The sequence below is a fragment of the Bidens hawaiensis genome, unplaced genomic scaffold (assembly GCF_021521415.1).
Source record: "Bidens hawaiensis isolate Kalapana, Puna unplaced genomic scaffold, B.hawaiensis_p1.1 tig00001685_1, whole genome shotgun sequence".
In the NCBI taxonomy this organism is placed as follows: domain Eukaryota; kingdom Viridiplantae; phylum Streptophyta; class Magnoliopsida; order Asterales; family Asteraceae; genus Bidens; species Bidens hawaiensis.
Genome location: NW_027491095.1, coordinates 2004834 through 2029741, shown reverse-complemented (window position 1 = coordinate 2029741; position 24908 = coordinate 2004834). Strand labels below are relative to the sequence as shown.

At 36.0% G+C, this 24908-nt stretch overlaps 1 protein-coding gene, 1 non-coding gene and 1 pseudogene across 2 annotated transcripts; 1 reads left to right on the top strand and 2 right to left on the bottom strand.

The window, feature by feature from the left end:
- Positions 1 to 1724: 1724 nt before the first annotated feature.
- LOC143591373 (putative calcium-binding protein At1g02270) lies at positions 1725 to 4832 on the top strand. Its single transcript, XM_077071597.1, has 9 exons — positions 1725 to 1780; positions 1875 to 1980; positions 2700 to 2893; positions 2996 to 3072; positions 3349 to 3457; positions 3537 to 3662; positions 3949 to 4059; positions 4130 to 4237; positions 4329 to 4832. The coding sequence occupies exons 2-9, from the start codon at positions 1908 to 1910 to the stop codon at positions 4521 to 4523; spliced, it is 993 nt and encodes a 330-aa protein (XP_076927712.1). The 5' UTR covers positions 1725 to 1780; positions 1875 to 1907; the 3' UTR covers positions 4524 to 4832.
- A 1532-nt stretch (positions 4833 to 6364) lies between these two features.
- Positions 6365 to 7242, bottom strand: LOC143591363 (NDR1/HIN1-like protein 26 pseudogene; annotated as a pseudogene).
- On the bottom strand, positions 6383 to 6483 carry LOC143593668 (U6 spliceosomal RNA). Its single transcript, XR_013146154.1, has one exon. It is a non-coding gene; the product is annotated as a U6 spliceosomal RNA (small nuclear RNA).
- Positions 7243 to 24908: the final 17666 nt, after the last annotated feature.

The following is a 24908-nucleotide window of genomic DNA, read 5'->3' as shown; positions in this document are numbered from 1 at the left end:
GTCACTTATATTGATAAACGCTCAAGTTATAATATTTCAAATATAAACTAAATTATTTTATTTATATATGATAAACGGACAAACCTTATGTTCATATCACTTATTTATGGGTGATACATTTTGGTCTTCAAACTTTACAAAACTATATGGTGGAACAAATTTTTTTTACGGATGTTACAATTTAAAGGAAGAAAGGAAATTGAGGGAAAGTGAGGCTTTTATATTGTAAATGCTTTTGGAAGGAAGAGAAGGAAAATGAAAGGAGTAGAAAAAATAAAGGAAAATAATGAAATTTTTTCCTTCTTCCTCTTTTAAGTGAACTCAGGAACATAGCGCTAGAGTTTGGATCACGTAAAACAAGCATTTACTTACACTTTTGCAAAATTAAAATGTGATACGAAAACGAAAGGTATCGACACAAGTGCAAGAGTGGTTAGGGGTTATCCATATAGTGGTTTCTTGCATGAAGGTCTTGGTAGGGGTGTTCATCGGATTGGATAACTGGTTATTCGGATTTGAAAATTTTTGAACCCGAATTAGGAATATTCCTATCCGATCTGAATTTATCCGAATTCAATTCGGATCGGATTCGGATAATATCCGAATAAACCGAAATTATCCGAATAATCTGAAATAAACCTAAAATTTTTTTCTATTTTTTTGTGCCTAACATTTAATAGTTTAGAATCACAATAAACATAAAACCATAAAATATGAATTACTCTTAACACAAATTTAAAATTTAAACTTCAAATAATAGTTTAATAAATATACCAAATTGAAAAATACCACTAAAAACATGTTTTTTATTCTGATTAAACGGATATCTGAATAATCCGAACAATCCGAATTTTTTAAAATTCCATATCCGAATCCGAGTTAGTTATTTGGATATTCAGATTAATCCGATCCGAATATCCGAATAAAAATTCGGATCGGTTTTTTTGGGTTTCGATTTCGGTTCGGATTTCAGATTTCTTGAACACCCCTAGGTCTTGGACCTTTAGAACTCCGTCTTCGGGAGCAAACACAAGGCATGGTTTTTGTAGGCAAAAATGATTTACCAGGTGTTCTGACTTCTGCGTTGTATTAAAAATAATATTTATAAAAGGTTATTTGTCAAATTTAATAAATAACTATATAAAAGTATTGAATAAAACGAATATCTATTTTAAAATATTTAAAGTGTTCATCGTGTCCTAGTCCAATCATCAATCGCATTGTTTAGCGTCAAAAAAAGAACCGACTTTTACCTCTACCTGCGCCTCTCAAAGACAGCTAATGCATTAACGAAAAAGTAGGCAAGGTGTGGTGTATAATAATACAGATAAAATAATAAATGAAGGGATGGTGTGGTGTGGTGTGGTGTGGTGTGGTGTGGTGTCCTCAGACTACCGTTTCATTCAGGAATGAAATAATATACAAAATAACCAGAAGCCAAACAAATAAATAAATATCCAAACACGCATTAGTTGCCTTCCACATAACCACAGCCTTACTACCTTGGATTGATTGAAACACAAACACAAACACAAACACAAACACAAACACAAACACAACACTCTTATCATTTTTATTTTGTAATTGGTTGAATGACGAAGAAAAGAGGTGTTTCAAGAGACCCTAATTATAATAATTCATTTTCCTGCACATCCTAGCCCCTATCTACAAACGCCTAATTCACGAGGACCATGCTTGCAGAGAGAGTGACATTAGAGCTTATTGGCTCAATATTTTGGATCTGCTGCTGCGTGAACGCTCTTCCATCATCTGTCTACAGGTTCAACTTAATTTCCTTCTTTGTAACTAATAATTTATTTATTTTATATCATGTGATTGGAATATTTGTTAATAATAATAATAATAATTAACAGGAGTTCTGGGTTGGAAACGAAGAACTTGTCAACATGTATGACACTAGGCTTGGGGATGCAGGGTATCTCAATTTCAAGCTTGCCAGAACTAATAATCGCGGTGATGGTAACATCAATCAAACACTATTCCTTTCAATCATTTTCATGTTTGTACTATATGAATTGATGTAGAATATCAAATAAAAACACTAGTTTTTATTTATTACTATATAACCTACACTTATATTATTATTATTATTGGTAATCATTTGGGGGCTGTGCGTTATGGGATAACTAGCACCATGTCCACGTAGGCAGTGAGGCAATAGCTAGCCGTCTCGTTAATTTAAGCGTTGCGAGTTAACTAGCCACTACTACCTCATTAAAACAATAATCAGACTATTCAAAAATTTGAGGTGATTTTTTTTAATTGGTTTACACAAGTGTTTCATTGGTTGTTACACCATTTGATTTGTTTCATGCCGTTATTGGGGTGGCGCCCCATGTAACTTGCCCGGCGTGGTGTTGTAGGCTCCACCATGCCCATGTGGCATGGATGACGCCTCCACAACACCTAGCTTAAGTATTTATCCTTGGCACTAGTATTATTGAAATAATCAAGTACGGGTCAATATTAAGAAACTGGTATACATAACTGTCATCATATGGCGGGGTAGATTAAGACTAGATATATACATATATGCAAACAGAATTCTCTACTTTTGGTTGTAATCCCTTACTTCATTTAATGAAGTACTCTCCTTTGATCCTATTCTCTACGTATGATTTCATATATGGATATTTGATAGTTCTTGGTTACCAACAGTTTTGAATATTATGTGGTAGGCTTGTTGACTGCTGTGCACAAAGACTACTTTCGGGTGATAGACCATCGGGAGTTCCTCTTCAACGATTTTGGAGACCGTGTTGCGCTGCTTTTACATGTTCAGCTCTTAATTGGAGGCCAACAAGTTCTTATAGTTAACACTCACTTATTGTTCCCGCACGATTCAAGAATGTGTTTGGAAAGATTGCGTCAGGTAAACATGCTATCTTTTCTCTCTCTCTCTCTCTCTCTCTCTCTCTCTCTCTCTCTCTTTTATTGCTGCTGTGCTGTTGTCTGATGATATGAAAAATCTTAGGTTTACAAGGTCCGGCAATCTGTTGAAGCTTATCAGAAGGAAAACAATCTTAGTCCTCTGCCCATTATTCTCTGTGGGTAAGTTACTAACTCAACTCTTTTACTCTAGGCCAGTCAGTGTTGTAGAACTCTCTACGTGCTAGTTGGCCGGTGAGGTACCGACTAGCGATTAATCAGGATTAATAGGGATTAACCGGATTGGAATTTTATATGTAATTTATCAAATATGCATATATATGCCAAATATTATATATAAATTTTCAATTTTGACTGTTTTTGACTAAATAGCGATTAATCGGCCCCTAGGCGCAATTTTTAAAAATCATGATGCCAATTGATCATAAATGTTGTTAGGGACTGGAACGGGAGCAAGCGAGGTCATGTTTACAAGTTCCTTAGGTCACAGGGATTTGTGTCATCGTATGATACTGCTCACCACTACACGGATGCTGATGCACATAAGGTCAGTCAGTAGCAATTGTTTATCTACAAATGTACTTACCATGGCGTTGCATAATCCAGAATTTCATTCATGTATTCAGTGGGTTAGCCATAGGAATCATCGAGGAAACATATGTGGTGTAGATTTCATATGGCTTCTTAATCCAAACAAGTGTAGGAAAGTACTCAAAACAAGTTGGAGCGATGCGGTCTTTGGACTGTTCAAGGTACACACAATCTTTTTTGCACATTTCTTTTATGTCTTTGATATATATATTTGTATTGTTATGTTCACTTGTGTTTGACCTGCTATGAAAGAAAGTCAGATGTGGGGGGGATTATTGCTTTGACTTGCAGTGTTATTAAGCAGTGAGTTATCTCCCATCCCATCTTTCTTCGGTTATCTCCCATGCTATCTTTCTGAAGACCGCCCCTTTCCTTTCCTATTTATAGATATCTATATGTTGACATTATGATTATGATCTGTAGCTAACCAAGACTTTGTATTTTTAGTATCATGTGCGGCGGGCCTCACTCACTGAAGAAGATGCTTTTGCATTACTTAAGGCCAACAGTGATGGAGATGGTATCACTTACTATGGTTTTTGTGAAGCATTGCACCAGGTAAGTGCAGGTATTGCTGTATAGAATTATCCCAAGTGCATGCCTCAAATTGGATATGGGTTTGATGCAGCTTAATTTTATCGGTCATCCAAATGGACTGAGTGAGGAGGAGACGAAAGACCTTTGGATTCAAGCAGATATTGATGGCAATGGTGTTGTTGATTATAAAGAATTCCAAGTACTACTCCTTTTCCCTTTGAACTTCAACTTGAACTTGCTTGTGAGTTAATTAAGCGTGTATATTAATATTGCTATTGACATAACTGCAGAAGCAAATATGGAATCCGCCTACAAGGTGTGAGCAAACAGTTACCGAAGATGATCTAATAGGGTACAGGGTGAAGAATGCGGTACTGTACCCGAGCGAAGCTGAAAAAGGAATGTGGCCAGATGACTACTCGCTCTCTGATCATGCCCGTCTCACTGTTGTCTTTTCACCGGCTGTGAGAATGCGTGTACCTTAATTCTTTGTTTCTTGGTCACCAAGAAACAAACAACCCTTCAGCGTATATATAAGAAGGGTAAGCTGCCAGCATCCATTTTTGAGGATTTGCAGATATACATGAGACCTGGTTCAGATTGAGAGCAGGAGAAATAGTATCTGCAGATTATGAAAGACCATGTGTAATTGTACTGAAACAATAAACATACTTGGTTGCAGTATATTGGAGCATTTGTTACTTGCTCCCATAATTAAAATATCCTCATAGTAATTACTTGTTTAACTTTTATTTATCAAGTACTAAACTGATTTTTCATTTGATATGAAAATGCTACAGTTACATGGCAATTATTTGATATGGTGGTGCATGGGCCGGAAACTGAATCCATAACCTTACTTTTGGTTAACCGGACAATGATAACTAATTGGTCTAGGTTGAGTCAGTTTTACATGTTGGTTCAGTTATTGTTGGTTAAACGTGAACTAGATTTGGTCTTGAAATCTTCGTGTTATGTGTTGTCAAATGCACTATGCCTTACATTACCTATGTTCATAGTGACGGTCTGCGTGCCTTGAAAAACCATAGTAAGCCCACAAATATGTCATGTTATAATTGTTACTTGCAAGTGTGGCCTTGATCCTCAGGGTGAATGAAGGACCTTGATCATCACAAATATGAAAAATATTAGTCAATACCTTGTTCTCCTAAACCATGACTCTAATACTAACTTATAGCACATCTAAATTTTGGATCCTTGATCCTTTTTTTTCTTTTCTTTTCTTTTCTTTTTTTTCTTCTTTTTTTTTTTGTAAAAAAATGGTGGATCACCAAATATAATCAAAATAATAGTAACGTGAAACATCCCTGATTAAGATCACATCTACAAAGTACAAATATAACCAAAAATTAAGTTCCATTAAACCACTACAAAACATGGTCCGGTGATACGATCAAATATTATTTAACTTTAATATATTAATTAAGTTTATCTTTGTTTTCCTGTATTTTGTTTGAGAAACAGAACATAAAAAGTAAAAAGAAAATTTGTCCCAAATCGGTTTCTTTTCGACTCTTCTTGTTCTTGGAGCGTAATCCACTTACGGGTATATCGGGAGATTGACCATCTCGAATCGGTCTTATCAGTTTGGTGCTTTCATTGAGAGTTCTCATGCCTCCTTCGTCGGGTGAAGACCTGATCATGGCCTAGTTGACAAAATCAATCGGCTATTGATCCAGCAAGAATCAAATGCAGCCCAACAAGCCGCCTTAACCAAGTTGGGACATTGATTGATAGGGACTGCCATTACCTTAACCAAAAAGAAAAAAGGGTAGCTAGCTTCATCTATATTTGGTTAGTGGAAGATAGATAGACAGACATATATGTGCCTCTTATTGTTAAAACTTTAGCACATTATTTGAGTGGAAAGAGAGATAGATATGTTGTTCAAATAGTTGATTAACTTTATGAGAATTTTTATTGATAATTGTTGTTACATGCACATTGGTGCAGAACCTTAATACTCCAAATTTACCAATTTCATGTCTTGTTTTATTTGCACATGGATGACTTGCTAGATACAAAGACTCCCGACAAAAAGGTTGAGTAGTTTAGAAGCAAAATAATTTAGCTTTTTAAAAAGTTGCTTTCTGGTGTATTCATATAAATTCATTGCAAAAGTTTTCTAGCTTTTTCACATCTTTGACTGAAATGTTTTTGTTTATTTAGTTCTGGCTTTTGCTTCATGTAATGAGGTCCATATAATCAAAAAGTGTGGTTTAAGTTGGTTGATGATATCTAAACAACAAGCCTGTTCCATTATTACAATGATCGAATGGCGATCCTTTACATATGCAAGTAAGAAAATACATGATTAACAGGTAAAGCTAGCTAGCATCCATGAACCAGTAAGTGTCATCCTTGCGCATGAGCCATGCTAATCTTCTCTGTATCGTTATGGACTTGTATATATGAGTGGAATAAGGTTTAGTTTAGTTGTTAAATGATGGTAGAACATTGTGTCCCTAGCTTAGAGGTCAAAGGAGCAGATGGACCAAACACGAAAACCGCAACACAGTTAACATTGAACCTATACTTCCCAGAGACCCATGTTGCCACCTTCCACCTAAGCAGACCGTCTGCCTTGACATTCAACACCAATCTCCCGGCCATCTGATCACGACCCAAATCATAAGTGAAAGAAGGAGCCACTGGTAAGGCGTTGGCGACTAAAACAGCGGATAGAATAGTGGTATCCTTATGATCTTGATAAAAAGGAGCAAGAGATGAATGGAGAGTTATCTGCTGAGCCTTGTAGGATGCATAAACTTGAATCTCATCGTAGTAGATCCCGACTCGTTGGTTGGGATTTGTGGAGACAAGTGTGAGCTGAATGGAGGAGTTGAGGAGGTGTGTTCCGGATACGAAAAGTTGGTAAATATCAGCCTGCTTAAGGGAGAATTGTGGCTTGGTGGGATGAAGAATGAGCCAAAATATGATCAGTATGAATAGGATGATTGAGGAGAAGAACATGTACAAGAATACTTTCTTCTTGTTGATGTTTACTAGTTTCTTTTTGGCACAGTGTTGGGGAGATTTTGCATGGATTTGAGACATTTGTAAAATATTAGAGATGATAGTTTAGACTAGAATATGCTAATGAATGGCAAGTGTGGAATATAAGAAGGGGGGAAGTCCTTTGCTGCATGCTTCTGATTTTATATTTAAGTTAAGGGTATTTATGTATTTTTGCGTATAAAATTTGGAAAAGATAAAACGGTTGACATAATCCATGTGTAATAGTTACGCTGGACACGAGCTGAGCCCGAGTTGCGAATTTTAGATTTTAACCAAACTGAGCTTGAGCTTTAGAAAAATTTATGAGCAAAACTCAGTTGCACCCCTTACTGCTATGAAGTTCGATTTAGATAACCTACCAGCTAATCACTTAATGTGTTCGATAACATCATCTCCATTTGTGTATCAAAAATTTACAGGTCAATTTACAGAAACGCAAATATATATATATATATATATATATATATATATATATATATATATATATATATAAAGTAATACGTTTAGTTTCCTAAAAGCACCAGTATATTTAAATAAACCACGTGTATATTTACCAAAAAAAAATGTTTGTTTACTAAGTGCATTTGCAAAAAATAAATAAATAAATAAAAATGGTTAAAAAAAATAAAATGTATGTATAAAAACACAGTTGAGTTTATATAAAATTGTAAAATGATTTGATTAAAAAAAATCATAAGAAGACAGGCAGACATTGTGGCCTCATCTCCAATTTTTCATTCCAACTGTCTTTTAGCTGTTTGGTTAGGAATACCAATCTCTTCTTTCATATGGAACTTCTTAATAAATAAATTTACATTGTTGAGAACATGCGAAAGCCGGTCTATCGGAACCCCGAGATCCAGCAGCAACCGCACCTTGGCTTCGAAACCGGACAAAAACCTCGGGTTTGTAGCGGTAAGAAGGCGGGCAAGCTGAGCATCCTGAATGACACCTTTGAGATCATGGGTAAGAAAACAAAGCAAGGAATAGATGTCTTGAGATACCAGCACATCAGGCCTCTTTTGAATGAGTTTGGCTAGCACAGGACCATTGATTCCAAGATTTTGAAGAGCATGGACTTGGGTGCGAATGGATTCGAAAGGTGCAGACTTTAGAGGTGGGTTATTGTCCAAAATGGCGTTGGAGGCTTTGTCGCTGATACCCATTTGAAGGAAGAGTGGAAAGAGTGAAGTTCCTGTAAAAGAGAAGTGAATGAGTTTGGATGCAGATAAGGTGTTTGTGAAAATGCCTGAAAGAGAAAGACTAACCGGAATTGGTGTGGTTTGTGGCTTGAAGAAGGGTGCATCGGATAATGAGTCCACGCTGCTTGTGAGTTAAATGTACAGTGGGGGCTAATTTAAGGGTAGAGGGAGGTGTCAGGTTCATACAGATATTCATTTTATCGAAGAAGATGGAGGTGAAGGTGAAGTTGAGCATGCTTCTTTCTGTCGGTTAAGACTGAACTTGAACTGAAGGTACCACGACGCCTACCACAAGAATCATGGATAAGTTTTCCGGTTTGGTCTGTCAAAGGTCACTACGAGGAATAAGGTAAATGTATCATTAACATGTTTTCTTTAGTTAACATATGAATTAATTATTAATTTATGCTGTTTGTTGTTTGGTAGCAAAAAGTAATAATGAAATACAAATCACAACAATACATACCTCAAAATAAAAACAAAAACTTTACAAATTAAAAAATGATAATGGCGATAGTGGTGATTATTAGGCGGTGGTGGCAGCGACGGTGGTGGTGGTTAGGTGCTGGCGGCATTGGCGGTAGTCATGTGGTGCTAGTGGTAGTTGCAGTGACGATGGTAGTGGTGGCAATGGTGGCGTTAGTTAGTGGGGACGACAGTGACGGCAGTCAGGTGATGGTGGTTGTCAGGTGATGTTGTGTATAGAGTGGGGTAAAATAGAAAAAAAATTGTGGAATGCAATTTTTTTGGAGTGAGATTACTTGTATAATGTTTCTATTAACCAACCAAACACATTTTTTCATTCTCTTACAATACAGTGGTTCATTTAAACTCTCTATCATTCATATATATCAAACGCTACCAAAAAGAGATTAAAGAATATTGATTATAGATATATAATTCCAATATGTAAGTTCCATGAGTCATATAAAAAAATGCGTAATAAGGCATCAATATGGATTCGACACTTTTGGTTTCTTCGCGCCTAAATTACTTAGCTGAGTTCAGTGAGTCATACATAGTAATGTTACGAAGTCAATGTAGTTATTAAAATATTAGGCTTTTTGCAATTCAAATCATGGTAGTGACGCAGCTTGTTGCCCGTTTATTTTTGTTTTGGTATCATCACTACTTTTTAAATAAATTAACATGTAGAAAAAAAAAATTCTTGACGGTGTTAGTTTGGGTAGAGAATGAATTGAAATTTGAATTGTAATTCCTAAGAAATCCCATATTTAAATTCAAGAATCTTCTTACTTTCAATCAAAAGTTAAAAAAATGTTGGGATGTTTAATCTGGTTTGGGTAGAAGGTGGTAGAGTTGGTGACGGTTTAGGGTCAGAGATGGGTGTCGTGTCGGCAAGGGTTACACATTGGGTCGAGTTTCAGGTGGGACCGGGTTTCAGGTTAAAAAAGTTATTGATTGGACCCGAAATCAAACCCTCCAACCTGATACCCGTCCCGACCCAAAACAAAGTGACCCTTTTTGAATTGACTCACTCCGACCCTAACCAATGTAAAGTAACCCTTTTTGAATCGACATGGTCCGACCCTAACCAAAGTAAAACATGTTTTGAATCGACCCTTTAAGGCCCTAAACTAAACCCGCTTGACTCAACCTGTTTGCTAGTCCTAAGGTGAGGGGGTAGGAGGAGGAGAATTCTATTTCCATAAACAAGTTTATCAACCAAACATATTATGGGTTTGACCAAGAATCCATTTCATTTCCTATTCGAATTCCTTTTTAAAATTATATCGTGTTGGGTTATTTTTGCCCATGAGAAAACCCGACAATAATTATCCGTCATGGGTTTTATTATTATTAAAAAAAATGGACGAATAATATGAATCTCGGTTCGTCCGAACGTGCTGTACACATAACCAAATTTGAGATTTGGTTTTGGCCCATAACTACAAATTTCGTGGGCTTTGGATTTGTGTGGACAACAAGAAACAACATATATAAAAGGTATTGTTTTGTGGTGGATTGATTACAGCCGCACACACGCATACGAAAATACTTCTGAGGGTTTCTTGTTCCTCTTCTTCTATCAACACAAGTTACGAAGAGAATAATACTTTTGGGTGCTTCATTCTTTTGGTGTTTTTTAAGGAGATAAGAGACGTTTTAGAAATCGGGTATTTTCTTGTTGGTGTTACCTTGTATTCTCTTTGTAGTTTTATTCCATATACTTGATGTTAGTTTGTACCAAGTATATGATGATTTGTGTATGCCTCTAGTTTTACCTAGAGAAGACTTTGTATTGCTCATTATTGGTGATAGTGAATTCGAAGCGGCTCTAGTAGTCCCGTGGTTTTTACTCTCGCCTTGAGAGGTTTTCCACGCTAAAAATTATTGTGTCATATTTACTTTTAAATTACCCTATTTGTTTGCATCCTCATTGGTTCATTCGAGTCGGGAAATAGTTTAGCCAAACGAAGATTAATTCCGCACTTTTTGTTTACCGTTCGTGGCTAGGTGGTCGTTTTTCCCAACAGAGTGATATCAGAGCTTCGGCTCTTGTTCTTGGGTTTAGACTTGTTTGAACAATGGAAGCTAATACGGGTCGGATGGTGAGTTTGAATGGTTCCAATTATCATGTTTGGAAAGACAAGATGGAAGACCTTCTTTATGTGAAGGATTATTTGCCTGTTTTTAGTACCGATAAACCTGAAAATAAAACTGACGAAGAATGGAATATTTTGCATCGGAAGGTTTGCGGGTATATTCGGCAATGGGTTGATGATAATGTTTTGAACCATATTAGCGGGGAGAGTCATGCTCGTACTCTATGGACCAAGCTTGAAGAGTTGTATGCTCAGAAGACCGGGAACAATAAGTTGTTCTTGATTAAACAGTTGATAAACTTGAAATACCGTGATGGAACTCTTGTTACTGATCATCTGAATGTTTTTCAGGGTGTTATTAATCAGCTTGCAGGTATGGGTATTAAGTTTGAAGACGAGATACAAGGTTTATGGCTTCTTGGTACGTTACCGGATTCTTGGTAGACTTTTAGGACATCGTTGTCAAACTCCGCATCTAACGGTATTATTACTATGGAATTGGCTAAAGGTAATATTATAAATGAAGAGATGAGAAGAAAGTCACAAGGTTCCTCTTCACAGTCAGATGCCTTGGTTACCGAAAGTAGGGGGAGAAGCCATAGCAGAGGTCCGAGTAATAGAGCAAAGCACCGCAGTAAGTCCAAAGGGAAGTTTGAAGAATATGAGTGTCATCATTGTGGCAGAAAAGGGCACACAATAAAATACTGCAGACAACTGAAAAAGGAGAACAAGAAGGCTAATTACAACAATAAAAAGAACAACTACAAGAAAGATGACGGTGATGAAGGTACTTCTGAAACTAACACTACCACCGAAGAGTTTCATATTTGTTGTGATTATGATAGGGTGAACATTGCACGTGATGATTCGAGTTGGGTTGTTGACAGTGGTGCTACTTGTCATGTGACATCACAAAGGGATTTTTATTCGTCTTCTACTCCTGGTGATTTTGGGAATGTCAAGATGGGTAATAATGGGCTATCAAAGATCGTTGGTGTTAGGGATGTTTGTTTGAAGTTTGATACTGGGATGGATTTGGTTTTACACAATGTAAAACATGTTCCAGATATTAGACTTAATTTGATCTCCGCAGGCACATTAGATGATGATGGTTTCCACAATACCTTTGGTGGTGGAATTTGGAAACTCACTCGTGGTTCGTTGATCGTGGCAAGAGGTGAAAGAACTTCAAAGTTATACATGGCACATCCAAAGATTTCCAGAGACTCGGTTAATTCATTGACGAATTCTGATGCGACCGATATGTGGCATAAGAGACTTGCCCACATGAGTGAAAAGGGGATGTGTATTTTATTGAAGAAAGATGCATTGTCCGGTGTGAAAGATGTTCATTTGAAGAAGTGTTCTCATTGTATGAATGGTAAGCAAAAGAGAGTTTCTTTTCATAGTCATCCGCCTCATATAAAAGAAAGTATACTTGACTTGGTGCATTCAGACGTATGTGGTCCTATGAAGACTAGAACACTTGGGGGCTGCTTATATTTTGTCACATTTATAGACGATCATTCGAGGAAGGTATGGGTTTATACTTTAAAGTCTAAAGATCAAGTATTTGATGTGTTTAAGCAGTTTAATGCCCTAGTTGAAAGACAGACTGGGAAGAAGCTCAAGTGTGTTCGTACAGATAATGGAGGTGAATACATTGGTCCTTTTAATGCTTATTGTAGAGAGAATGGTATTCGACACCAAAGGCCACCTCCTAAGGCACCACAGTTGAATGGTTTAGCAGAAAGGATGAACCAAACCTTGGTTGAAAGGTTTAAGTGTTTGCTCTCACATGCAGGGTTGCCTAATTCCTTTTGGGGAGAAGCTTTACTTACAGCGGTGCATGTTATTAATCTTACTCCTTGTATTCCTTTGCATAATGATGTTCCAGACAGGGTTTGAAGTGGCAAAGATGTTTCGTATAGTCATTTGCGGGTCTTTGGATGCAAAGCATTTGTGCATATTCCCAAAGATGAAAGATCAAAGCTTGATGTGAAGCCTAGACAGTGTATATTCCTTGGTTATGGGCAAGATGAGTTTGGATACAGGCTATATGATCCGGTTTCAAAGAAGCTTGTTAGAAGTCTTGATGTTGTGTTTGTAGAAGACGAGAGTTTGAAAGATATTGAGAAGACACAGGTAGTTCCTCAGTATATTGATGATCTCTTTGATTTGGATCCTATTCCTACTCAGCAATTTGAGCCACAACACGAAGATGATATTCAAAATGACGAACAACATGGTATCGATAATTTTGATAATCAAGAGCAGGTAGAGTTAGATGAGGATATTCATCCCGAGTTACCAGTTGATATGCCTGCATTTGTCCCACTCAGGCGATCTACGAGAGATCGTCAACCTTCTACTCGTTATTCGGCTGGTGAGTATGTCTTACTCACTGATGGGGGAGAACCCGAGTATTATAAAGAGGCCATGGAACATAAGCATAAAAGATAGTGGGTTGAAGCCATGCAAGATGAGATGAATTCCTTGTATGAGAACAATACCTTTGAGTTGGTGAAGTTGCCTAAGGGCAAAAGAGCTTTGAAGAACAAGTGGGTATACAAATTGAAGACTGAAGAGCATACCTCACGGCCTAGGTACAAGGCAAGATTGGTGGTCAAAGGGTTCAGTCAAAGAGAGGGTATTGATTTTGATGAGATTTTTTCTCCAGTTGTGAAGATGAGTTCCATCAGGGTGATCCTTGGTTTAGCTGCTAGTCTTGATCTTGAGGTTGAGCAAATGGATGTCAAGACAGCATTCCTTCACGGTGATCTCGATAAGGAGATTTATATGGAGCAACCTGAAGGTTTTCAGGTTAAAGGTAAAGAAGATTATGTTTGTAAACTTCATAAAAGTCTTTATGGCTTGAAGCAAGCACCGAGACAGTGGTACAAGAAATTTGAGTCAGTTATGGGGAAGCAAGGCTATCGAAAGACTGCGTCTGATCACTGTGTTTTCTTTAAGAGGTTTGGTGATGATGATTTTATCATTTTATTGCTTTATGTTGATGATATGTTGATTGTTGGCAAGAATGCGGAAAGAATTGTCCAGCTGAAGAAAGAATTAAGCAAGTCGTTTTCTATGAAAGACTTGGGGCCAGCTAAGAATATTCTTGGCATTCGGATTACTAGAGATAGAGCTTCAAATAAGTTACACATGTCACAAGAGCAATACATTGAAAATGTGCTTAGTAGATTCAATATGTCTAAAGTTAATGTGGTTAGTACACCTCTTACTCCTAACTATAAGTTAACTGAAAAAGATTGCCCTACTTCTGAGAAAGAAATTGAAGAGATGGATGGTGTTCCATATGCATCAGCGGTTGGAAGCTTGATGTATGCAATGGTATGTACACGGCCTGATATTGCCCATGCAGTAGGTGTTGTTAGTCGGTTCTTGTCAAACCCGGGTAAGAAGCATTGGGAAGCAGTTAAGTGAATACTTAGATATTTACGAGATACTTCCAAATTGGGTATAACATTTGGAAATGGGGAGCCGATGCTTGTTGGTTACACGGATTCTGATATGGCAGGAAATAAGGACAGCATGAAATCCACTTCTGGATATTTGATGTTATTTGCAGGGGGAGCCGTGTCATGGCAGTCAAGACTGCAAAAGTGTGTTGCTTTGTCTACTACCGAGGCATAATATATGGCAGCAAGAGAAGCATGCAAAGAATTATTATGGTTGAAAAGATTAATGCAAGAGCTTGGCTTTATGCAACAACGCTACGTGGTTCTTTGTGATAATCAAAGTGTTATTCACCTTGCTAAGAATGCTATGTTTCATAAGAGAACAAAACATATTGATGTGAAGTATCATTGGATTAGAGATGCTATTGAAGACAAGTTGTTTGAACTTGATAAAGTTCATACCGATGATAATTGTTCCGATATGTTGACCAAAGCTTTGGAAAGGGAGAAAGTGAAGATATGTTGCTCACTCGCCGGAGTGGTGAGTTCTTTCTCATAGACAAAAAGGGGGAGATTTGTTGGGTTATTTTTGCCCATAAGAAAACCCGACAATAATTATCCGTCATGGGTTTTATTATTATCAAAAAAAATGGATGAATAATATGAATCTCGGTTCGTCCGAACGTGTTGTACACCTAACCAAATTTGAGATTTGGTTTAGGCCCATAACTACAAATTTCGTGGGCTTTGGATTTGTGTGGACAACAAGAAACAACATATATATAAAAGGTATTGTTTTGTGGTGGATTGATTACAGCCGCACACACACATACGAAAATACTTATGAGGGTTTCTTGTTCCTCTTCTTCTGTCAACACAAGTTACGAAGAGAATAATACTTTTGGGTGCTTCATTCTTTTTGATGTTTTTTAAGGAGATAAGAGACGTTTTAGAAACCGGGTATTTTCTCGTTGGTGTTACCTCGTATTCTCTTTGTAGTTTTATTCCATATACTTGATGTTAGTTTGTACAAAGTATATGATGATTTGTGTATGCCTCTAGTTTTACCTAGAGAAGACTTTGTATTGCTCATTATTGGTGACAGTGAATTTGAAGCGGCTCTAGTAGTCCCGTGGTTTTTACTCTCGCCTTGAGAGGTTTTCCACGCTAAAAATTATTGTGTCATATTTACTTTTAAATTACCCTATTTGTTTGCATCCTCATTGGTTCATTCGAGTCGGGAAAAAGTTTAGCCAAACGAAGATTATTTCCTCACTTTTTGTTTACCGCTCGTGGCTAGGTGGTCGTTTTTCCCAAAAGTACGCACCCTAAGAGCTATGTGTAATTTGGATTTGGTGTTTCATCCTTTGTTTTTATAATTTTGAGATCAATAAAGTTTTTCTTTATTTTTTAAAAAACTCAATATATTTTTTAATCTTTATCTCTATTCATTAAATCTTTTACATATCATTTATTGTCTCATTCTATCATATACAAAGTTGCGCGCGCGCGCCCGCGCGCACACACAAATATATATATATATATATATATATAGGGTAAGGATTCTAAGAGAACCGATTGCAAATTGAGAACTTTGAGAACCATTTTGGACCACTAAAAACACCTTTGAAAACAATATTTAAAAAAATCATAAAACAAAAAATAACAAAAATTTTAAAAAAGTAAAAAAACCAAAATTCTTATATTTCATTCCGGTTTCATTAAAAGAAATAAAAATAAAATAAAAAAAACGTCGTATTATACAGATATGTATAATTTTATTTAATCTTTAGTTACGTAATATACACATATGTACAGTGTCATTTATCTTAAATTATACACATGTTTATAAAAAAATCATGTAAATGTACATATATGTATATATTATACATATGTGTATATAGTTTGAATTCCACCTATCTGCAAATATCACCAAAAACCTGAATGGCTTTCATATCTCTCATCAGACCGCAGCTGTTCACCATGCCACCACCGGAAGCCAAGGGTTCTTTTTGGTCATCTTCATCAACATCGTCCTTTAATCAGCTCATCTATCCGTCCACGCCACAACCATCATGAGTTTAGGTAAATTTCAAACCCTAATTTGGTTTATTTCATCTTTTTTCTTTATCTACATCTTCACTGGGTGTAGAAGAGTCGACGAGTTCTTACCTATTACAGTTAGAAAGAAAGTCGGTGTTATGATGAGCTCAATTTCATCAATGATTACAAATCTAAGACCAGTTCCAGTACTCTTTCTGTTCGTCGCCGTCTAACTCCGTCTTTGCGCCACCGCCTTCTTCACAATTGCGCCACCAGTTCCAGTTCCAGTACTCTTTCTGTATTCAAATCATAATCTTTTTTATTTTGATTTTAGGGTTTCGAATTTGATGTATGTATTTGGGTTCTTTGGTATTTGAACTTTTTTATGATTTAATTATGATTAGTGTTTGATTTAGGTTAAATTAGTACCGGATTTCAGCTCGGATGCGACTGTTTCGCGAAACCTGGGACAACAACAAACGGAATCCTGGCTTAGATCGGAAGTTGCCTGTCCAGTTCCCGGCAGATCGCGGTCGCAAAGGTAAACCTTCAAACCCTAATTGAGTTTTCGGCCGTTCAAATGCTTTGCTAAAAACCAATCTATAGTTGGTTTGTCAATCGATTTGCATGTTTTGAGGTGGAAATTACATCCAGTATGATGATTTTTGTTTGTTTATATTGTTTTGAAAAATTAAAGGGGGTTATAGATAAATCACATGAGAAGGATGCGGCTCAGTTGCTTGAGACTGTCGAACACCGTACAACATGAAATTCAGGTATGTTGTTTTATTTCTTCAATTTGTTGCTCATTAAATAGCTAAATGATAGTTACTTAATCATTGTCTTTGATACTTAATCAGGTTGAACATCGAGTGTCTGCTTCTCTTACTTTCTTAAGGTATGTGTGTGAAGTTTTTATTTTGTATGAATGTATCTTTTCTAGCAATAATGTTTGGTTTAAGTGTGAGGAATCACACCATAAAAGTTAAATCTGTAAAAATAAATGATCTGTGATTATTGCTAACGTGTAAATGGCGGCTTTTGAGAGGTATATTTAACGGTATTATAGTCATTAGTAAAGCTCAATTTTCTTTGAGCCCGGTTTTTTCGAGCTCTATTTGTAAAGCTTAAGCTTATAAAATAGTAAAAGGGTGTTTTAGTCATTTTACTACGGAAATAAACAAAAGTAAAGGGTATTTAGTCATTTTATAAGATTTAAAGCTCGGGCTCGTTTAATAAATAAGCATATATTTAGGCACAAGCTCGAGTAGCTCACGACCGGCTTGGGCTATTTACACCCCTACCTGGTCCTGCTGGTTATAAATTAGTATATGTTTTAGTCATCCGTATTGGGCAGGCCTGTTTTGCAGTGGACAGTTTCATATATCATTGTGTGTATAATGATAGTGTTTTTTCTACATGTAGGCAGGTTTTTGATCGTTTAGGTTTTTGATTATGTAATTTTTTTTACATATATTAGATCTTGACTCCATTTGGATACAAAGGTTATATGGAAAAGAAAGTTCTTGCGGACTTATTTGCTAAACGTGAGCTGCGTTCTTTGGCTGTTGCATATCAGGTCTTCTTTTTATATCATTTTCGTCAACACCCTTTATGGTTTTTCGGTTTAATTATGATTATTATCTTGCTATCGCGATAAATGAGCAATTCACAAATATAATTGAACAAAGATAAACGGACATATATGAGCACAAACAAACATAAAAGGGCATAAATGAACACAAATGCACAAATATAAAATTTATAAATAGATGACTCATCAAGATTATACTAATTTATTCTCTATTAATACATATACCAACATAAACGAACATAAATAAACGGGCATAAGGAAACAAATGTAAACGAACATAAATAAACGAACACAATTTTTTTTGTTCATGTTCGTTCGTTTATCAAGTAATCAAGCATAAACGAAATATTATGAACAGTTCACCGAAAGCTTGGTTTGGATTGACTTTAGTTAGTTGACTGCACCATTGGAATACTTGTTTTCCTGTTTGTTTATTTAAATAATGAACATATTTGTGTTCGTTTGTTTAAAATCTAAATGAACTGTTCACGAACATAACTAAACAAAGATAAATGAACATATATGAGCACACACAAACATAAAAGGACATAAACGAACACACTCAAATGAACATGAATGAACAAATATAAAATTTCTAAACAGATGACTCATCCAGATTATATTAATTTATCTCTATTGATACATATACCAATATAAATAAACGGGCATAAAGAAATGAATATAAATAAACGGTCACAAACAAAAATAAAAGAACACAGTTTGTTAGTTCATGTTCGTTCGTTTACATAAGAACATCCATAAATGGTTTAAATGGTAAATTGGCTGCTTTAACCAAACTGAGATTTTTTTGCAGGGTAGACTTCTTAGTCACAATTTACCAAACAGTCATCTGAATTATGTTCAATTAGATTACATTTCAGGTACTGTACTTATGCAACACATATTCATAACTTGTTTTGATTATTAAGGCTTTTTTTTAGAAACTGTCTGAAGATTCAAGTTTATGAAAGTTTTAGATTAGAAAATATAGATATGTTTGAGGCCAATTTGACCGAATCTTTAGGGGTCAATTTTAGGGAATTTTACAAAATATTCAAGCTAAAATACATGACAGAATCATAACAGGCCCATCTGACCATTTTTTAAGTAAACAATTCAATCTGGTATGGGTGGTCAAACGGAAAGTAGTCAAACGTGTCGAGCTGATAAAATGAGTCAAACATGTTCAAAAGTATTTAAATGTAGAGCATTACTATTGTCATATATTGTTGTTTTATGACAGTATTTTACAAATCAATTTCTTTTGAAATTAACACATTGAAAGTACAAAAGTATTTAAATGACGACCCAACTTTACCTGAGCCGTCTTTACCGCAGTAAAATTTTACAAAGTTCCCGTTGAATCTTATGCACTTTGATACTGATTGCAATTTTTTTTGTTGGTTAGAGAATGAGGAAAAGCTTAAGCAACCAAGCGAGCGTGAAAAGGGTCGAAGGGAAATGGATGGTGACATGTAATTTCAATTCAGTAGAAACATGTTCCTGTTTCACCACCACCACCACTTTTGTTATTTTTTGGTTTATTCCATCATAGGGCTCCAATGGTGGTGTAGAGAGAGGTATTGAGACATGGAAAGATTTGATGTAACAAGGTAATCTTCTTGACCATATATGTTAGTCAACATGTTTAACATTGTTGCTTAATATTGTTTTATATTTTGTGTTATATAGCAATTGTGCAACTAGAAAGTTATTTGGAATATCACTTCTTGTGGACCCATTCTCATGCTTTTGTCAGCTCGTTCACAGTTAGTGTCATATATAAATTACCGCATTACGTTGTTTTTTCCTTTTGTTTTACCGCTTATATTATTTGTTTTTAACATTTTTGCAGGTTGTTCTTTCACGTTACTGGCCATTAATCGCTTCGTTATAGAGCATATGTTTGTACTCGGTCTCTAAAACATGAGATAATTGACTCTTTTAAGGAGGTTTATGACACAAATGACGAAGACATAATAAAGCGGGTCACCTTTATTTAGTTTTAAATAATGACCTATAGATTTTATTAAGATGATCCGCTCCATAGTCGATACTATCATAAGCGCACATTGGATGGTCATGTTTTCCTTATCTCGTTGTATAGCCAGACGTTTTAGGATACCGCCGCATCGCGCGGGCACCTACTAGTATGTGTGTGTATATATATATATATATAAGGAATTAATATGGTGAATGAATCATGTCAAAGAGAAACGCTTGAAAAGCTCCTAGAAATCTTTGACATGACGAAGCTCACCTCATACACATGTGTAGAAACATGAAATGAATCTGACCTGATCCATGACGATGTTTCCACGGATGTCGAGATGAACGAACCACGTCTTGATCTTCTTCTCCGGTTGCTTGAGATCTGCAATGGCCTTTTGGGGGTGTGGAGGTGACTGCTAAGAAATCTCAAGGATCTCTTGTTTACAGACACAAAAATGATTATGGTGGTGACTCTTATTGAGCATGACCAACCCTTAATAAGGAGGTGGAGACCTCCTTATATAGGGAGCCTCATGGCCACCATCATGGTACCCTAATGGGCCTAGCCCAGCTAGGGTTACCTTCACAAAACCCCCTCAGCCCAATAACATTGTATTAGTCCATATAATAAAATAAGCCAAACATAATAAATTTAGGGTCGTAAAACCGGGTTTAGTACCATACCCCTACAACATGCAATTGGTTAGTAATCACGTAAAAGAGGAACACTTGAAGGGTGTAGTTGTGTGATTAGTGTATGACGATGAACATGATGATTCGTCGAGCTTAGCACAACCTTTCCTAATAGGGCAACTCATCGTAGTTATGGTTTCCTGGGAGGAACTACCTCTCCGATAGCTTATGATATCCACTCAGGTCCAGATACCCCAGTTTATTAGCATATTCTACACTATACTATCATCTATGATATTTTACAAATGTCTCAAATAAATGAAAATTCTCCCCAACACAACATCATTGTGCCAAAAAGAAACTTGTAAACATCAACAAGAATGTATTTTTTTACATCATATTCTGGCTCATTCTCCATCCCACCAAGCCAACACAATTTCCCCTTACGGAGGCTGATGTTTACCAACTTTTCATATCCGAAACACACCTCCTCAACTCCTCCATTCAACTCACACTTCTCTAAACAAACCCCAACTAATGAATCGGGATCTACTATGATGAGATTCAAAATTACTAAGCTTCAAATATCGCATAAGTAATAGTTACATTTAATTAATATATATGAAACCCGGTTTAACACAAAGTTATATGAGCTACAATACCACTTGCATTTTAGATAACCAAGACATGAACAATGAATAATAAATCTTGGCATAGCCCAAAATTGTATAAATTACAACGTTGATTTTGATTGAGAGAATCAAGACAAAAACATATTTTTTTAACGGGACAAAAGGTTAGTATAACTTATGATAACATGATCCAATTTCCAGAACAATCCGTGTGATATGAAATCCAGTTTGATAACGAGTCTTCTAGTTTAAAAAACATTAGGTGCAAGACTATAGGTAAACGTGGTTTATCATTTAACAATCATATGGTGCGTCATATAATTGGATTAGCATTAAAACTTAAATATTTACACAACTGGATTATATGAACCATGCAACTTTTTTTTGTTGATTACTATCATAACTATCGTCGATCTTTTTTAGGAAAACCTTTTAGTTGTAAGGGATGTTTCGATAGTTCTCTTTAGGAACATCTGAAATCTCGAAGTTATGTTACTTTAACTTGTATATTTAAATTAGTATGTTATCCAAATAAAAGGGAAGGCGAATTGAGTTTGAAATTGAACAAGTAAGGATTTTCTTTTGTAATCATGGAAAATTGATGTAAAAGCCAAAATTCAAAAAAAAAAGTGTGTGGTGTAGTTACTAGTGACGGTTGAATCAAAGGATATTTGAAGGTACCACAATCACAACCACAATTGATGGGATGCCAACTTTTCTTTTCTTTTTCCGGGTGAATTTGATGTTATGCCAACTTGCTTTGCTTTTTCCCACCATTTCGATTAATAACACGCTTTTCCTTTACCTTTTCATATTTTTTATTATATATAGATATATACTTATTCAATGATAATCATATGTAATAAGATTGATTCTACACATAACATCATTATTACTCTATTTTAATTTTATTTAACTAATATACTTTTATGTGATACATATCAAACCCAAATACCATTATCATTTTTTATTATTTTAAAATAAATGGAATAAAGGCAACGGCTTCCATTGACTAACTTGCACCTAGCTCCTCTCTTTTATTTTTTATTTCAAAATACAACTTAGAACATTTCATTTTACACATATTTATATTAATAAAATTAATAGTTTTGTGACAACTATATATGATGACATAACAAAAATCGAAACTTGTATTGTGACTTTCATGTCATCTTGCTCAATATAATATATAGATTTGATTAATATTATTCTTATTAAAACACGGATAGATATCTTTGTATATACGTCAGAACAAAACAAAATTAAATGATTTTATTTATAGGTATTTGAATTTTCAAAATGTCAAGGGGTTGGTTCCTATATGTTATGACGTATTATTCCCATATCCACCACCTATTTTTGGACCCTCACCGTTACCCTTCACCTTAAGCAAAAGCAATTAAATCCACCCAACAATATTTTCAATTCATGTGTTCTCATTAATATCATCAATACATATCCTTCCTCATTTACATAATATTATTATTTAATTAAACCTTAAACATCAAACATACAATTTACACTCCTTTCTTTTCTTTAAAACACAAATCATATATAACAATTAATTAGTAAGTCAAATACATAACTTCATAGATGATCATAAGATCATCAAGCCTTGAAGCACCACATATGGTGATGATGATGGTGGTGGTGATGATGATGGTGGTGATGGTGATGATGATGATGATTCGAGAAGAAATCGTCTTTCTTGATCAAGCCTTCAACGTTGGAAAACTCTTGAACGTTACATGGGATGTTGATGGGACCACGGTGATGAAAACCATATTCTTCCTCAGCTTCCTTCAATAGCTCCATGAAAAGTGGATGGTATAGGTAAACCACAGGAATAATAAACCTTTTTTGCTCTTGGCCTTCATGGCCAACCGTAACAGCCATGCATCCTTTGGGTATGTTCTTCATGTTGTCCATCAAAAACACACAAGACAAAATTATGTGAATATTGAAACTAACTATTACTATTAATATTAATATTATAAAAGAATAGAGAAAGGCCAAGGATCAGAAGAGGAGATGGCTAGTAAAAAAGTGGTTAAACAAGAGTCTGTTAAAGATGTTGGAATGTTGCTCATGGCACCAGCTGCATATATATATATGTGTGTGTATGATAATATGAAATGAAATTGAGATTTGATTTTTGTTGAGATTGAATGAGGGGTGGGTGAGGGTATATATACAACTTGGAAGGATAGGGGGTAAAAGTGGCAATAGAGTAATGTAGAAGAGTGTGGAAGGCAGGTGTTAACTTGTCTTTAATCCTACGAAAAGAGACACCCATTTGATTTTTTTTTATTATTGTTTTTTCTAAGTCAAGTTATGATTTCGGTTGCCAATTGGAAATTTCATAAATCAAAATTTGGTTTTACAAAGTATCCATTTGTAACTTTTTTTTTTAAAGATGGTGAATTTTAATAATAAGAAAAAGGATCTAGTTACAACAGAGAGACAGGTAAGCGGGCAACAAGCTGCGCCGTCACCTCCTTTTGAATGGCAAACCTGATCCTACTGAAAACATAGTTATTGTTCTTCGGCGTCGCTGAGTTACTATGCACGACCCGCTGAACTCTTTTTAAAAACGAAGCAGCATCGGGGGCGAGAGACCCAAATGTATCAAAAGCATAAGCGATGAAGGCATGTTGATTCTCAGCACACGCCTTATCGTGCTTAGTAATTTTTCCTGTTTCTACCTTTAGCACCGCTTGCCTAGCAACAAACCCGGTGTCCCTAAGGCCGACGAGAGGGGACACTCCAGTAAGGTCCATACAAGCATGCTTCCCCACCACCCATCCAAACAAAGGAATGTCCGCTGGTCGGAGAGTGGACCTTCCTTCAAGCGGATCCGACAAGAAATTCACAGGAGCCTCTTTTTTTGCCGAGATTCCCGCCCGTTTTAACACATCACAAATGACATCCCTGACCAAATCATGTCTATATTTAAACCCCTGGAGTTCTTTGCAGTGAACCGGGTGTTCCCCAAAATTATCTAAACAAACTTTACGGCAGACCGGGCATGGCTCATCAACTGGGAACATGGGGATCATTAAACGATACTTAAGAATGGCTCGGTACTCCACTGCTGACATGTGCTGGCCTAACCCTTCGACGGGGGTGACAGTCAAAAAGTCTTGAGCATGAGGAGCCTGAAGACATTCTAATACCGCTCTCTGCCGAGAGAACAAACCAAACTTTTCTCCCAAACTTTGGATGGCTTTACTATAAATGGCACTCTCCAAAGCATTTTAGGTTTTAAGGGGGGCCAAACTTTTCTTATTATATATATATTGAACGGGTAAACAATATAAAAACATGACACTTGAATTGCTAAAAGAATATAAAAGTAGAGATGGCAAATTTAGTAAACAAAACAAGAATGTGATAATTCAGTTACGAATTTGCTATTACAGTTTCTTATTAAATTACATTAAAATACAATTTCTTTTTCTTTCTTTTCTTTTAGTTTCTTATCTTAGTTTATTTATAATATTTTTATGAGCGAGGAAAAAACCGACATAAAAGTTCATGACTTCTATTGCATCGCTAAGTGCTAATGCTCTTAAGCTATGGGTATACAACAGGAAGCATAAGTGCATAACTGTGATGCGGGCATGGCTTGCTTGACCTCACACGAGCCAACACCCCCCCCCCCCCCCCCCAACCAACCACCACCATCACACCCAAAGTCATGCGTACGTGACGGTCCAAATTACCACCCTCACGGCTCACACGGG

Coding starts and splice junctions, on each gene's coding strand:
- LOC143591373 (XM_077071597.1), top strand. CDS start 1,908: ATGTATGACACTAGGCTTGGGGATGCAGGGTATCTCAATTTCAAGCTT. Junction 4,060..4,129: donor TTTGTGAAGCATTGCACCAG/GTAAGTGCAGGT, acceptor GGTTTGATGCAG/CTTAATTTTATCGGTCATCC. Junction 4,238..4,328: donor TTGATTATAAAGAATTCCAA/GTACTACTCCTT, acceptor ACATAACTGCAG/AAGCAAATATGGAATCCGCC.